Below are 15,005 nucleotides of genomic sequence, written 5' to 3'. Positions count from 1 at the left end.
TTAATGTAATCACACTTTCCTTTCTTTAAAAAAAAAATCATTACGTTAAATGCTGCCATGGATGATTCATTGCTGTGCCTGAAGATTGACCCTCCCTTGTCCACTTCAGTGAGATTGATGGCACAAGAAATGAGTCAAGGATGACCTAACTTGCCCATAATTCTTAGAAAGAAAAAGATCCCGACAGCCTAGTAATCAATGAACCACAAAAAGTTGCATTGATCAGAGGAATGAGAAATGTGTGCAAAGCACCCAAGGGGAAAATAATGAGGTTTGAACAAGGTCACTTCACTGAGATTCCTTTTAATTCACCAGAAGTCACATTCTCACATCAGCACTGTTGCTAATTTTGTTTTTCTGTGTTGGATAAACTGGAATCTAAATTGTGATTTTTTTTCCCTCTCTCTAACTTACCCATTTCCATTTTTTTTTTTCTCTTTTTGGCGTTTTGTGCAGTCTCTACAGAACAAGAGTTATAACCATTTTGCTGCTATTTATTACCTGTTGGTGGAGAGGCTGAAGTCTCACAGAAGCAGTTTCCCCGTAGACCAGAGGCTTGATGCACGTCAGCGACGGCCAAGCACAATCGCTGAACAAAGTGTTGCCAAGGTAATGCCATAATCACCGACAGTTGCTGTGTCGGTTGTGTATGTACCATGCACGGTAATGGATGAAGTAACGATTGTGTAAAGGTTACAACCCTCAGGTCGCACAGGCTTACGTTAAGATCAATTCATGCGCTGGCTTTAACCGTGCAGGGTATGTGTGTATTTTAAAATACTTTTTTTTTTTGGGTCTGTTTTTACACTTCACAGCTCGAGTCTTTGGTTCGAGCCTCACGCTTTATAATCAGCAAAGGATTTTATTGAGGCTTCTTAAATGTACAGCACATTTGGGAGTGTGTAGTTTTGCTAAAAATACAGAACATCCCATGATGTTTTGAATTATTTATGGTTCTCTTCACACTTGGATTTTGCCAGTGATTCACTAAGATCTGTTTTAAGCTGTTTTCCTCCTTGTGCCTGTGGTGCTGATTAACTGAATGTTAATTGAAGAACTAATTGAGCTGAACACTAAGCCTTCCTGCCCTCATCTTCTTTATGACCATATTGAGTTGCATTCTATATTGGGAACTCCAGCACAGAGTCACCAAGTGTTTGGATTCTGAATCATAGAATGATATACAACAGAAGGAGGCCATTCAGCCCATGGTGCTCATGCCAACTCTTTGAAAGCTGTCCATGTAGTCCCATACCGCAGCTGTTGTCCCATTGCCCTGCAGTCCTATTTCCCTTCAAATACGTGTTGACTATTCTACCACCAGCCTTTCAAATTGTGCATTCCAGATCACAACAACTTGCAACCTTAAAAATATTCTCATCTCCCCTCTGAATTTATTTGACAATTACCTTAAATTTATGTCTTCTGGTTACACTCTTCTGCCAGTGGAAACAGTTTCTCCTTATTTACTTGCATCAAAACCCTTAATAATTTTGAAAAATGTAAAATTAATAAGCATCCATAAAGCAGACTGAAAATTCAGGTCACAAAAATCCTTATAACTTCATCTGCATACTTTAAAAGTTTCTTTTTATGAAGGCTCTATGGGCGGAATTGGTTGTGGGTAGGGCGGAAAATTTGGAGAGGCAGCCAAACGTCCATTGACTTTGGACAGGAGTTTCTGGTCTCACTGTGGGCGGGACTCAAACCCTGGCCTAGCTTTGGGAGAGCAGTGTTTGTACATATATTTTGATAGGGGGAACCTAGTCTCGATTGTCGTGCGCTGGACTCCACCTATATATGGAGACCCACAGTGAACAAGCATTCACGACTGGCCCCCTGCGATTACATTACCACAACCAGTTCCCTTATTCCTGGAGTCTGACCTTGCATACTTTGTGGTGTGTGCCTGATGGGGGAGACCTGAGCATCATGCAGTTGGCTGCACCCTTTAAAAGTGGGAGAGTACATTGTGGTGGTTGAGCTTCCTACAATAAGACCTGGGTTTCCCTTTGCAGCTCTTCCTGTGGTGTGCACCCACCCTGATGCCGGCTGGTGACACCATGCTTTCCTAGAGCAATAAGGCTAAAATCTGCAATGCTCCCGAGAGTCCTGCTGTGGCTTGGGATAAGGGAGTTGAGGCCCCAGTGATGTCCTTTTTAAAAGAAGGACCTGATTAGCTTTGGGTGGGCAGCTTTGGTGTCCGTCCAGAAGACTGTGTAAAAATCACAGTCAAGCGGCTACCTACCAGGGCATTTTAACTTCCCATATGCCCAGGTTCTACTGGTTTGAGAAGAGTTAAAAAATCACCCTCACCATCTCTGTGCCAAATAGAACAGTCATTTCCTGGCACCACAAAGCAGTGGGATAAGGTGAATCATCAGCTGCTATATGAGACAATTCTTCTACCTTCATGCAAATGTTCCACATAATTACATTTTTACCCTGACCAGAATTGGGTGGGGTCTCAATGGGGACCCTGCCCAACCACCCCCAACCCAATTTAAATTGACTGCTGCATTATGGGCTATTGAACATGAATTTGCTGGTTCCAGTTGGCTAACTTCACTTCTGCACATCTCCTGCTGTGGGCTTTTCAGTAGTCTGAAAAACTTTCTGTTCAATGAAATCTCTGTAGCAACTTGCCAAAGCTTTCTATGGAATTCATTGCCACAGAAGGCTGTGGAGGCCAGGTCATTGAGTGTATTTAAGACCGAGATAGATAGGTTCTTGATTGGTATGGGGATCAAAGGTTACGGGGAGAAGGCGGGAGAATGGGGTTGAGAAACTTATCAGCCATGATTGAATGGCGGAGCAGACTCGATGGGCCGATTGGCCTAATTTCTGCTCCTATGTCTTATGGTCTTTCAGCTGGGATTATATGAGCAAGGTTTCCAGGTCCCACTGAGATTTTTTTCCCTGTCAGTATTGCCTTGCTGACTGTTTAGGTCTGTGAATGGCGTGCAACCATCTTCCTGTGTAAATATTTGAAGCTTTGTGCTTTAAAGGGGAGGGATGTTAAGGATTAACTATTAATCTTAGAGAGAGCCACATTAGCTAGGGTCACTCATCTGCACCTTGCCACTGTGCATCTTGCTTTTAAAGCACTGATTGGAGGTGTTCAGGCTGCAGTTAGTTGCTGCAGGAATACTGCCAAGTATTCCACTGCCGAGGCGGAACCAACACTGGCTGTGGACAGAAACGAGTTAACATTTCAGATTGATGACCTTTCATCAGAACTGGTGAAAGGTCATTGACCTGAAATGTTAATTCTCTGTCTCCATGGACACTGCTGAACCTCCTGAGGGTTCTGGCTCAGTTGGTTGCACTCTTGCCTCTGAGTCACAAGGTTCCAGGTTCAAAAGTTCAAAACCCAAGGCTGGCACTCGATGCAGTGCTGAGAGAATGCTGCACCATTGGTGGTGCATCCACCTTTTGGATGAGATTGTTAAACTGAGGCCCCATCTGCCTGCTTGGGTGGGTGTAAAAGAACCCATGGCACCATTTTGAAGAAGAGCCGGTAGCTATACCCGGTGTCCTGGCCAATGTTTATCCCTCAATCAGCATCACAGAAGCAGATTACATGGTCATTATCGCATTCCTGTTTGCGGGAGTTTGCTGTGCACAAATGGGACGTTGCATTTCCTACATTACAACAGTGACTACACTTCAAAAGTACTTCAGTGGCTGTAAAAACTCCGAAGACATCCAGTGACCTTGAAAAGCGCTATATAAATGACGGTCTTTTGTTTTTCTTTTTCTTTCAGTTGTTCATTTCAGGTTTCCAGCCTTCACAGTATTTTCCTTTTGCTCTATCCATGGGGCCCTGTTTATGTTACGCACATGAAGAACTTCTCCCCTGTTTTCCCAAACCACTTGTGCCCCAGCCAACCACTGAGTTGTAAATGTTGGGTCAGGAGAGGATTCGATTTAATATGATGCCTCTGTCATGGTTGAATAGCTTACTGTCTGGACTCGCATAGAAGGACAGGTGTACGAGTAAGACACCTATTCCAGGACAAGGATTTTTATTTTCTTTGCTGTACCCTGAGGGCAAAAAAGATCAGTAGATCCAGGAAAGGGAAAGAATTGAAAAAGATTGAAAACTATGTATCATATTTCAAAAATAAGATTAACGCCCTAATTTTTTTTTTTCTCAGGCAAACCCTGTCGTGCCCCAGGTGAGCCTCCTGTCACAGAATGTCAGGCTGCTGAGGTCCCCAATCCTGCCGCAGCCCACCAGTGTGGACACATTCTCCTTTCTGCAAACCGGTTGCCAGCCAGAATTGGGCTTCATGGAGGAAGACATCAGCACTCCCAAGGTTTGTTACTGAGTTGGTTTTGATATGTGGCCATTGAACACCAGGGAAAGGGAGAGAGAGCGAGTGTGAGGTTACATTATATGGCTTGGTGCCAGATCCGGTTTGAAAATATTCCTGTGAAGTGCCTTTGGGCGTTTTCCTATGTTAAAGGTGCTATATCAATACAAGTTGTTACTACCAGCATTAGACCATAGTTACCAGACTCCGATCAGTGATCATAAGCAACTGGATTATTATTATTTTGGTTAAAATGAGCAATGTACAGTGTACGGTTAAATGGATATTGTGGAGCTATTTGGGGGAGGGTGGCAGGGGAGAAACGGCAGATCTTTTTCTCCGGAGATTTTTTAGATATAGAGTTCGTGGTGGACTAGATCAAAGTGGACGCTTTAACCCTATCCAACTGGTAGAAACTAGGTGGGCAGGTGGTAAAAATTGGCCCAGGGTCTTAACTACTGACATCCCATGCAGATCCAGACTGTTCAGGAGCATCAGCTGTGGCTCAGTTAGTAGCACTCTTGTCTCTGAGTCAGAAGGTTCTGGGTTCAGGGTCCAATCCAGTGCTTAGTACCAAAAATCATGGCTGTCAGTCCAGTGCAGTACTGAGGGAGTGCTGCACTGTTGGAGGTACTGTATTTTGGATGAGATGTTAAACTGAGGCCCCATCTGCCTGCTCGGGTGGACGTAAAAGATCCCATGGTACTATTTTGAAGAAGAGTGGGAGAGTTATTTCTGATGGCCCGGCCAATATTTATCTCTCAATCAACATCACCAAAACAGATTACCTGGTCGTTACCATGTTGCTGTTTGTGGGAGCTTGCTGTGCACAAATTGGCTGCTGTGTTTCCTACATTACAACAGTGACTACACTTCAAAATTAATTGGCTATAAAGTGCTTTTGGTCATCCGGTGGTCCTGAAAAGCACTAGGTAAATGCAAGTCTTTTTTAATCTTGAATTTAAATAGTAATGCAAATTCTTGCAAGCAGGATACATCACTTTGCATCAAGTAGCAAGTCTGTGGGGGTTTTTAAAATATAGGTGCACGTGGTTTGGTATTCCTGTATCCGCTGGATAACCTCAGCTGATGCAGCCACTAATTCTTGGTGCTTCAGGGATTCTTTCTCCTCTCAATTTTTGTGTCATTTCAGCGAATGCTAATTCTGTTCACAGGTATTTCTGAAGGCAGCCTCTGCAATTATCACCTCCAGTATTCAGTGTCTGAACAAAAGTAGATTTCAAAAGCCAGGCAGGAAGGAAGCCCGTTCAAACTAATCATAGCCCTTAACTGACTTTTTTAAAAAAACCCTGAAACTGAGATTCCGTGTCGGAGGGCATTATTAGCTCAGGTAGCTGGCTGCATGCAACCTTTTAAATCTCTCAAACCAGTTCAGAATAGTGCAGATATAATTAGCTGTAAGTCTTTAAAAGCTGTAATGCTAAATATTGCCTTAGAGGAGACAGAGGTGTTGAAACGCTAGAATATGAAGACTTAAGGTAGTTTTTCGCACTTGATGCCTCTGTTGCAACCCTGTAAAAGAGAAATTCCCAACCGCGTGTGTTCATTTCCACTGGGAATTCACTGAAGTGCTAGGTGTGGGCGTTGGGGGAATGGTAGATTCAGCACCCTGCCTGTATTTGAATCTAATTACAGGATTCAGCTCCCTGTGTACATGTTTGAGTGCGGCACAATTGTGGCATTGTCGGGAATTAATCATGCTCCCTTTTGTATCCATTATTATGCTTGCTCTCCTGCCAAAGTAAGCCCAGTTTGTGCATTCTCACAATGAGATGCTGATGAGTAGAGCTAATACCGAGAGATGTTTGGAGGGGATGGCTACAGTTGAAGAGGCTGCACCAGACACGATGGGCCAAATAACTACCGACTGTGCTGCGGTCGCTGTGACCCTGAGTAATGAATGAAGGAACAGACCAGTTTCCACAGTGGGACACAACCATCATTTTAAATCTATTAACTCTTTTAAAACCCAATGTTGGCACATACTTTAGACATTTATAGACTTAATTTGATGATGACAAATGCAGGAGTTCTAGGATCCATGCATCCGTCATTAACAATGGGCTTGGGCATTTACTTTGGATTCTTCCTGTCTTACCAAGGCTCTATGAAGAACAGAGTTTAAAACTGTATAGTTTTCTCTAAATTGAGGTTATTGCTGCAGTGCTTTACCAATGAATTAACTTGCATATATAGGTCACACTTCTTCTAAATGCAAAAAAATTCCAGTTTAATTTGGGAATGTGGCAGCATACCCGAACTCATTTCTTTTCTGCAGTGGGGTGTGATTTTGGGATGCAGATTACAGGATAAATTCACATTCGATGGGAGTGTGGGTTGGAGAATAGTTACTGCAGTGCTGTAGCTTTATCTCCGATCTGCATTCTCCCCCCCATTTTAAGTCCAATTAGCAAAATGTATTGAACATTAAAGTTACACTCACACCAGCCAGCATGTGCAGAAAAAATACTTCCACTTATGTAACGCCTTTCATGAGTGCAGGGTGTCCCAACATGTTTTATAACCAATTAAGTACTTTGTTTTGAAGTGTATTTACTGCTGTAGTGTAGGAAATGAATAGTAAACTCCCATAAACAGCAATGTGATAATGACCAAATAATCTGTTATTGTGATGTTGATTGAATGTTAAATATTGACCAGGACACTAGGGAAAGCTCCACTTCACTTCTTTGAAATAATGCTTTGGTGTCTGTCATGCCCAACTAAGAGGTCAGACTGGGATTCAGATTAATGTTTCAGCCAAAAAACGGCACTGACAGTGCTGCACTCCCTCAGTACTGCACTGGAGTGTCAGCCTAGATTTTTGAACTCAAGTCCTGGAGTGGCACTTGAATGCAAACCTTCTGACTTAGAGATGGGAGAGCCACAGCTGACACTATTATTGGTGCCAAGTACGTTATCCAGATCAATTGTGCCCTTGTCCAATATCTGTACAAGTGTAAAAACAAAAAGCTAAAAGCTACTGCGGATGCTGGAAATCCAAAACAAAAACAGAATTACCAGGAAAAACTCAGCAGGTCTGGCAGCATCGGTGGAGAAGAAAACAGTTGACATTTCGAGTCCTCATGACCCTTCGGCAGAACTGAAGTATAGTATATTTTATACTTCTGTACAAGTGTGTTCCACAGCAATCATCGGATTGTGAGCTAGAGTGGAAATCCAGGCTGATTTGTTGTCCCCGTAGCCCAGGGAGGATCTATAAGCAACCCATCGCCAGTTCAATTAAACCAGCACAGATTGGGGATCAATCCCTGTATTGGATCTATTTGAAAACTTGTCCAGCAAAATTCCCCCCTCCATGCCCCCACCCCAGCAACAAATTTCTGACAACATTAAGATTCCTGTTTCAAGAGCCTCTTGCAGGGGGAAGCGCACACTCTGAAAATTCACACTTCAGAAAGGGAGTCAGCTGTAAACTGTTTTGACAAACGTTTGAAACAAGGAGCTTGATCAGCAGAAGTGGTTTCAAATTTCATTGTTTTAAAATGTGAGGATATCTTTGTGTGGAAATTAGACGGAGAGGGGGAGCACATGTAACAAAGAACAAGAATCTGCACAATATCATGAATGGTGAAAACTAAGTTGCTACTTGGGAGGAAGTGACTCAGACAAGTCGTTCACTGATAAACTGAGAGAGCAAAATGGAGGAAGTGTCTTTGCTATTTGTAGGATCTTTTCACTGAACACATAAGTAGCGGGATGTTCCCAGTTCACTGCGAAAATGTCTGAACGCTATGTCTGCAAAGATCCAGAATTTTACAATGACTCATTCTCTACCTCTGCACCCCCATTTTCGGTTCCTTCTATTTCCCCTATTTTTTAATAAGCTATTGCAGCTGCCGGCCCCTGTAGTTTCCTAAATGTGTTTATATTGGCGGATATTTACAGGAGAATGCCCAATGATAGAAACAGTTAAAGGGAAGATAGATGAACAAATGAGGGAGAAAGGATAGAAGGATAAACTGACAGGTTTAAATAAAGAGAGGTAGGAGGAGGATTGTGTACAGCATAAACACCACAAGGACCAGTTGGGCCAAATAGCCTGGTTCTGTGCTGTGCGTGCTGTGATTGATGATAATGTCTGGCCCATGTGAACCCTGAACTGAAAAGTTCTACGATGCAACATAATATATCCCAGGTTGTTTATAACTGAAAGTTGTATAGTTAAGGGTAGAGTTCCTGGCTGGGAAAATTGGTGAAGGGGATAGTTTGGCAACAATTTGCCACTCTTCCAAAGGTGCCATTAACCATGTGCAGACAGAGCACCATCTAAGGACTATCCAAAGACGTTCTGTCCGATGACTGACTAATCCCTTGACTGAATTTCACAGGTAAATGGTTGTCTCCTGGATCCTGTGCCTCCTGTGATAGCAAGGAAGGGGTGCCCACCATCTCCTAGCAACATGATGGAGACCTCCATCGACGAGGGGATAGAGACCGAGGATGACTGCGAAGAGGATCCTGCCCAGGTTTACGCATCATTTCAGGCAATGCGCTGTGGGCAGAGGAGGCACACTCTCGCTGAAGTGACCAACCAAGCAATGCTGATGCCAAACACAGGTAGGAAAGGCTTGCAGTATTTTTCTTCTCGTTTTATCCCATCCTCTGCTCAAAGGGCTCACTTTATCTGAGCTACAGTTGTAAAATTGGCCACAAGCCTCGAGTATTTTATAATTGAGAGTCTGTAGAGTGAATATTAACAGATTATTCTTCCATGAAGAACAGCACAGTGCAAGCTCCAGACGTTTTTACGCGACATCCATACCTGCACCGAACAGCGATCAAAAATGGGAACCTTGGTTATGTTTCTCTTTTACGCCCACCGTAGTTTAGGGACACTGTCAAACTGGAGCACACCTCCTGACTCACACGTAGGATATTTGGCAAAGGAACCAGATGTCAGAAGAGAAATCTTTTATTAATGCAGCAAGTTGTTACAATCCGGACTGCACTGCACCTGAAAGGGCAATGAAAGAAAAGTCAGTAATTTTCAAAAGGCAATTCAATATATATTTGAAAAGGAAATATTTGCCGGGCAATAAAGAGAGAGCAGGGGTGTGAAATTAATTGGATATCTCAGGGCCGGCACAGGCAGAATGGGCCGAATGGCATCCATCTGTCTTGTATAATTCTATCTAATGTCAGGCTCCCTCTGCTGCAATTAAGCACAGGTCTGGGATTGGGTATAGGAATCTAGACCACTGTTTCATTTTTTTTCTCAGTTAACATCAGATCACCAGTTCATCTTAACATTGGCCTGATGAGACTAATGCACCAGTGCAAATATTCTCTTTTCCATTCTTGAGGCCTTCCTGAGGGAGATTGAGGCCTGTGTATGCTGATCTGATGCCCTAGCAACTACCTGTTGCCCTCCGGCCTGACCTTAGTGAAGGTATTCTCTAGTCCTGCCTGCTTGCCCACCTCCAGTTGGAGGGAATGGGGTCAGGGAACTTACAGCGGAACTTGCCTAAGCCAAATGCGATTTTTTTTTTTCATTCGAATCTCCCACTGTGCATACCAAAGTCCATTGCAGTGCGCCTGTTGCTCTGGGTTATGCTGTCCTTCATATTTTAAGCCCCTCTCACCGGGCTGCATTGCTAATACAACATTGGATCCAAGGAATATGACAGCAATTCCTCTGCTAAGGAGTTCGTGACGGTAAATGGGGCAGTGACTTAATTCCATCATTAAAGTTTCAGTGGGCGTATCTAGTACCCATCATCACTTAAGACAGAAAATACTGGAAGTGACAGCAGAGGGATTTTCCACCGCTGCCCAGAGGCCTTGCTGTACAGCATAAAATTAGGAGCTGTTTTGCTCAGTTATTCTTTAATCACAAATTTACATGAACTTTTGGGCTGAGTCAACAGGCTCTGAGGCGGCACCGCTGACTGGATTTAATTGAGCATATCCGCCTTCTCCTGTCCTAACCACAATATTTTTCCACAATGCAGGGAAACTGTTCACTGTGGGGAACAATCCATCCCTGGGGAGTGTCGATTCAGAATACGACATGGGATTGATGCACAGTGAGCTCAACATTCTGGAGGACACGCCATCCCTGAAGGAGATCGTACTTGTCAACCAGCCAGTGGCACGGATGACCCCACCACTGATTGGCATCAGGCCACCGAACCCAGCCATGGAGGCACTGACATCCCAGAAACGCGAGGTGCACAACCGGTCGCCAGTCAGCTTCCGGGAAGGTCGAAGAGCTTCTGATACATCTTTAACACAAGGTGACTACCTACCATGTACCTGTTACCTTCTGCATGTATGTGTGTATGTGAGTGCTATTTTGATAATAAATAGCTACAGCGCAGCAGTGTGAAGCTCTCTTGTGCAATATCTGTGGTGAAAGGTTGACGTATTGGGCCGGATCTTTGATCTGGTGTCAAGACCCCGACGTTGGGAGAATTCCTGGGTCCCGATCCTGCATTGGCATCAAATGCCCGATGCGGTTTTTTTTTTTGAAGGCATGTCAAATTATGAGCCAGGGTGCAGTTGGGTTGGAAGCCCTCCAACACTCAGAGAGCAGCAGCCAGACCGTCAGAGATGGAGTCGCCCACTCAAAGCTTGTAAGATTTCTGCAATGAAAACTGGCCACAGCTGTCAGCCTGCCGTTGTGGAGTGGGAGCCCCTTTAAAAGACGCCACTGTAGCTGTTTATAAGTCACAGCTGTGGAGAGGGTTTAAAAAGCCAAAAGGAGTGCCTGGAGGTGAGAACATGCCGGCATACCAACTGATGTCGGGAAATTGTGGACCTGCCTGCTTCTGGTCCCACCGCCTCGTGCAACTAAAAGTTCTGTCTATTACTCAATTGTAGTCTGCGGGAGACTCCTAAATATCAGCACAGATGAAGGAGCCCGCAGTCCATCTGGCCTGTCCTGCCGTAGAAACTGCATCTAACTGCCACTCGAATAATCCCAGAGCTATTTCCTCCGCTACCTTCCCTTAAGGAACGTTCTGGGTATCGAGCACTGTGTCCGATGAAGTGCCCAGAGTCAGTCCTGAACTGACCAGTTTATACCTATGTCCCCTTGCCTCCTGGTCATAGATTAGCTTAAAATGTTGCTCGGGGTTAATTTTTTGCACTCCACCTAGTTTCTTGGTATGCAGTCCTCATCACTTACACCATCTGCAATTATCACGGGTAGCTGCCTATCGACGTGTTCATCCTTCAGCTTCTCCCATTTTACTTGGGGTCGCTACAATGCTGACTGATCACCCTTCTCCATCTCCTCTCATCAGTCACCCTTTCCTCTTCCAAACCCACTGCATTTAAGTCTCTCGCCGCCGCATCTTTCCATCCATTATTAGGCCTTCCTCTCCCCTTTCCTGGCAATCCCAACTCCCTACTTGCCTCACCACATTTCCTCTCTCTCTGCGCAACAGATGATCATACCACTTCAAACTGTTCTGAGCTGTTTTCTTCAATCCCACAATCTTCACTGGCTGCCTGATGTGCTGGCTCCTGATCTTGTCCTTTGCACTCCACACATCCATTTCAGTATCCGCATCTTATTAGTATTCTGTCATTGTTCCTCTCAGGGTGGTTGCCTGTATCAAGCATATTTCCCTATGGAAATTCTAGTTTGGAATCATCTTCCTGACTTGATCCCATGGAGAAGCAGGGATTGAATGATGAATCTGTGCAAGATATATTAGGGTTGGGAGTACTGTGCAGGCTGGGATAGCCTGTTAAATGGTCATGGAACAGGTGCAACATAGATTTACTTGGATAAAACAAGGAACAAAAAGGTTAGACATGGAAAAGCTAGGCCTATATTCGATGGAGCAGAGAAGATTCAGCCAGAATTGAATAGACGAACACCAAATTGGGAAGGGGTTTGAGAGGGTAAATAGTGAAAAGTTATTTGCACCAGTCGGTGAAATTAAAAAATTAGAGCCATACCTTTCAGTAATGGATACTTCTACACACAAAGGGTTGTAGAGGTTTGGAACTCTCTTCCATCAATAGCTTGTCCACCATCTACAAAGCACAAGTCAGGAGTGTGATGGAATATTCTCCACTTGCCTGGATAAGTGTAGCTCCGACTACACTCATGCAGCTTGAAACCATTCAGGACAAAGCAGCCCACTTGATTAGCACCCCGTCCACAAACATTCACTCCCTCCGCCACCAATGTACAGTGGCAGCAGTGTGTATCATCTACAAGATGCACTGCAGGAATTCACCAAGGCTCCTTAGACTGCACCTTCCAAACCCATGACCGTGAAGGACAAGGACGGCCGACACATGGGAACACCATCACCTGGAAATTCCCCTCCAAGTCACTTACCATCCGGACTTGGAAATATATCGCCATTTCTTCACTGTTGCTGGGTCAAGATCCCGGAACTCCCTCCCTAACAGCACTGCGCGTGTATCTACACTACATAGACTGCAGTGGTTCAAGAAGGCAGCTCACCACCACCTTCTCAAGGGCAATTATGGATGGGTAATGATTGCTGGCCTAGTCAGAGATGCCCGCATCCCATGAATGATTTTTTTAAAAAAAGATGCTCGGCCAATTGTTAATTTTGAATCTGAGATTGATAGATTTTTGTTAACCAAAGATATTAAGCGATATAGGGCAAAGATGGGTACGTGGGATTAGATCGCAGATCAACCAGTGATCTCGGTGAATGGTGGAACAGGCTTGAGGAGCTAAATAGCCTACTCCTGTACCTGTGGAAGGCCATAAACTTAGGATTGATACTAGAAGCAGGAATGGAGAGGGTAATATAATTTTTTTTGAATGCAAAGGTTTACAAGGGTATTGCATACATTACTACCACACAACATTTGCTCAATAAGCACTTGAATTAAAATATTAAAGAGCACTAAAAAGATAAGTTTTTTTGAAGAGTCAGCATAGTGAGGAGAGGCTGAATGGCCTCAAGTGTTGTATTATCTTATAAGGGACAGAACTAGAATAGAAAATGTGGTGCTAATGCAGTCACTATCCAACCTCCTTCTGTCCTTAGATATCTACGATTCCTCATTCCTGTTTCCTCAGTGATGATAGCTCTAGTCACAGGTACTGTCAGCCCAGCAACAGAATTTGCATGTGATTGTATCTTTGACTTGGAAACGGTGATAACTTGCCGTGTAGTTACATTATTTCTTTCATACAGATTCTATTACATTGGCCCAGATCTTGCTGTCAGAGACAAAACTGACCTTGAAGAAGCTGCCCACAAAGATCTAGTGATCTCTGTGGCGTGGATTTCCCCTTTCCCGATATTAGTTTCAGCTACAAAAGACCTCCAGGCATCCAGCAACAGTGATGTCATCAAACAGGCTAAGCAACCAGTCATATTGAAGAATTCTCACAGACAACAAACCAGGAAATAATAAGCAGGTTTTATCATTCACTTTTTATTAAATTTTACAGAGCGAAATATATACATGGAATTAAGGTAGAAGATGAAATATCATGAACAAATTTTTAAAAATTGTTTAGCAGTGATTGTGACTTAGTACGCCATGAAAAACCCAGTTGTGCCCTGGGTTTACCTTTTCTGGCATTTTTTAATAATGAGATTAGAGTGTAAAAGGTGGAGGTTCATGTCAGATCAGTGATTTCTAATTGAATTCCATCTGCGAGAATTTCAACAGTACACCCTATGGAGAAGCAAGGAGTCACCGACAATAACTTCTGGATTCCCTGTTTAATTATGCATGTATGGACACCAGAGGTTGCTAAAAATTTCACAAGGTAGTAAAGGAGAATGCTGACCGTTTCACTGTCATTACAATGACAAAATACACGTCATTATCATCATCTCTGCATGAGGCAGCCTGTTTCTTCCACTGCTTTTTACATCCACAGGGTCACGCTCTGATATTTCTGTAACAAAGACCCTTGTTTATGTGGCAGGTCAATAGCACAACTAGGGAGGTTCAGTGGGAACAATTGCCCCTCCATTCCCTTTAGTTGGAAGCAGCTCTTTGGATATTACTACAAGATTCAGAGGTCTGAGCTCTAGCCATCTGCTGACCAGGGCTCTATTGTATTATAAAGCTGCAAAGCACAAAAACAGGCCATTCAGCCCAGTAGGTCCACGTCAGTGTTTAGCGGTACATAAACCTCCCACCCTTCTTCATCTCACCCTATCACCTTATCCTTCCATTTCTTTCTCCTTCATGTGTTTATCTACCTTCCCTTTACATTCATAATCTATGCTATTCACCTCAACTACTCCTTGTGAGTTCCACATTCTAACCACTCTCTGGATTCAAAAGAAAATTCTCCTGAATTCCCTATTGGATTTATTAATGACCATCTTATATTGATGGCCCTAGTTCTGGTTTTTCCTACAAGTGGAACATCTTTTCTCCATCTACTGTACTGTAACTGTGAGAAAACGCTAATTTGTGGTTTGTGGTGAGATGAAATGTCTGGCATTTCCTTCTCCTTACTGTCCACTTTGATGTAAATTTGATTCCAATTCCTAAATTACACCAACTCTTGTCCAACTACAGATAGTTTATATGGCAGAGTATCACATTATGAAGCACTTTATATACAGCAAATTACTTTGAACAGTGAATGAAGGCACACAGAGCAGCTATTTTCCACACAAGAGCACCCATTTTATTCTGGTGATGCTGATTGAGTGAGGCATGTTGCCAGGA

The 15,005-nt window shown here is 43.6% G+C and overlaps 1 protein-coding gene across 2 annotated transcripts in view; it reads left to right on the top strand.

Moving 5' to 3' along the window:
• Positions 1-15,005, top strand: part of sik2a (salt-inducible kinase 2a) — a 131,771-nt gene that overhangs the window by 108,883 nt on the left and 7,883 nt on the right. For both annotated transcript variants that reach the window (XM_078532426.1, XM_078532415.1), the window contains 4 exons: positions 457-609; positions 4,161-4,322; positions 8,693-8,921; positions 10,316-10,600. In XM_078532426.1, the coding sequence (XP_078388552.1) occupies positions 457-609; positions 4,161-4,322; positions 8,693-8,921; positions 10,316-10,600 (829 nt within the window). The remainder of the gene's footprint in view (positions 1-456; positions 610-4,160; positions 4,323-8,692; positions 8,922-10,315; positions 10,601-15,005) is intronic.

Source organism: Cetorhinus maximus, chromosome 2, assembly GCF_964194155.1.
Source record: "Cetorhinus maximus chromosome 2, sCetMax3.hap1.1, whole genome shotgun sequence".
Lineage (NCBI taxonomy): Eukaryota > Metazoa > Chordata > Chondrichthyes > Lamniformes > Cetorhinidae > Cetorhinus > Cetorhinus maximus.
The sequence above is the reverse complement of the archived record's forward strand: the minus strand, read 5'-3'. Positions and strand labels throughout refer to the sequence as shown.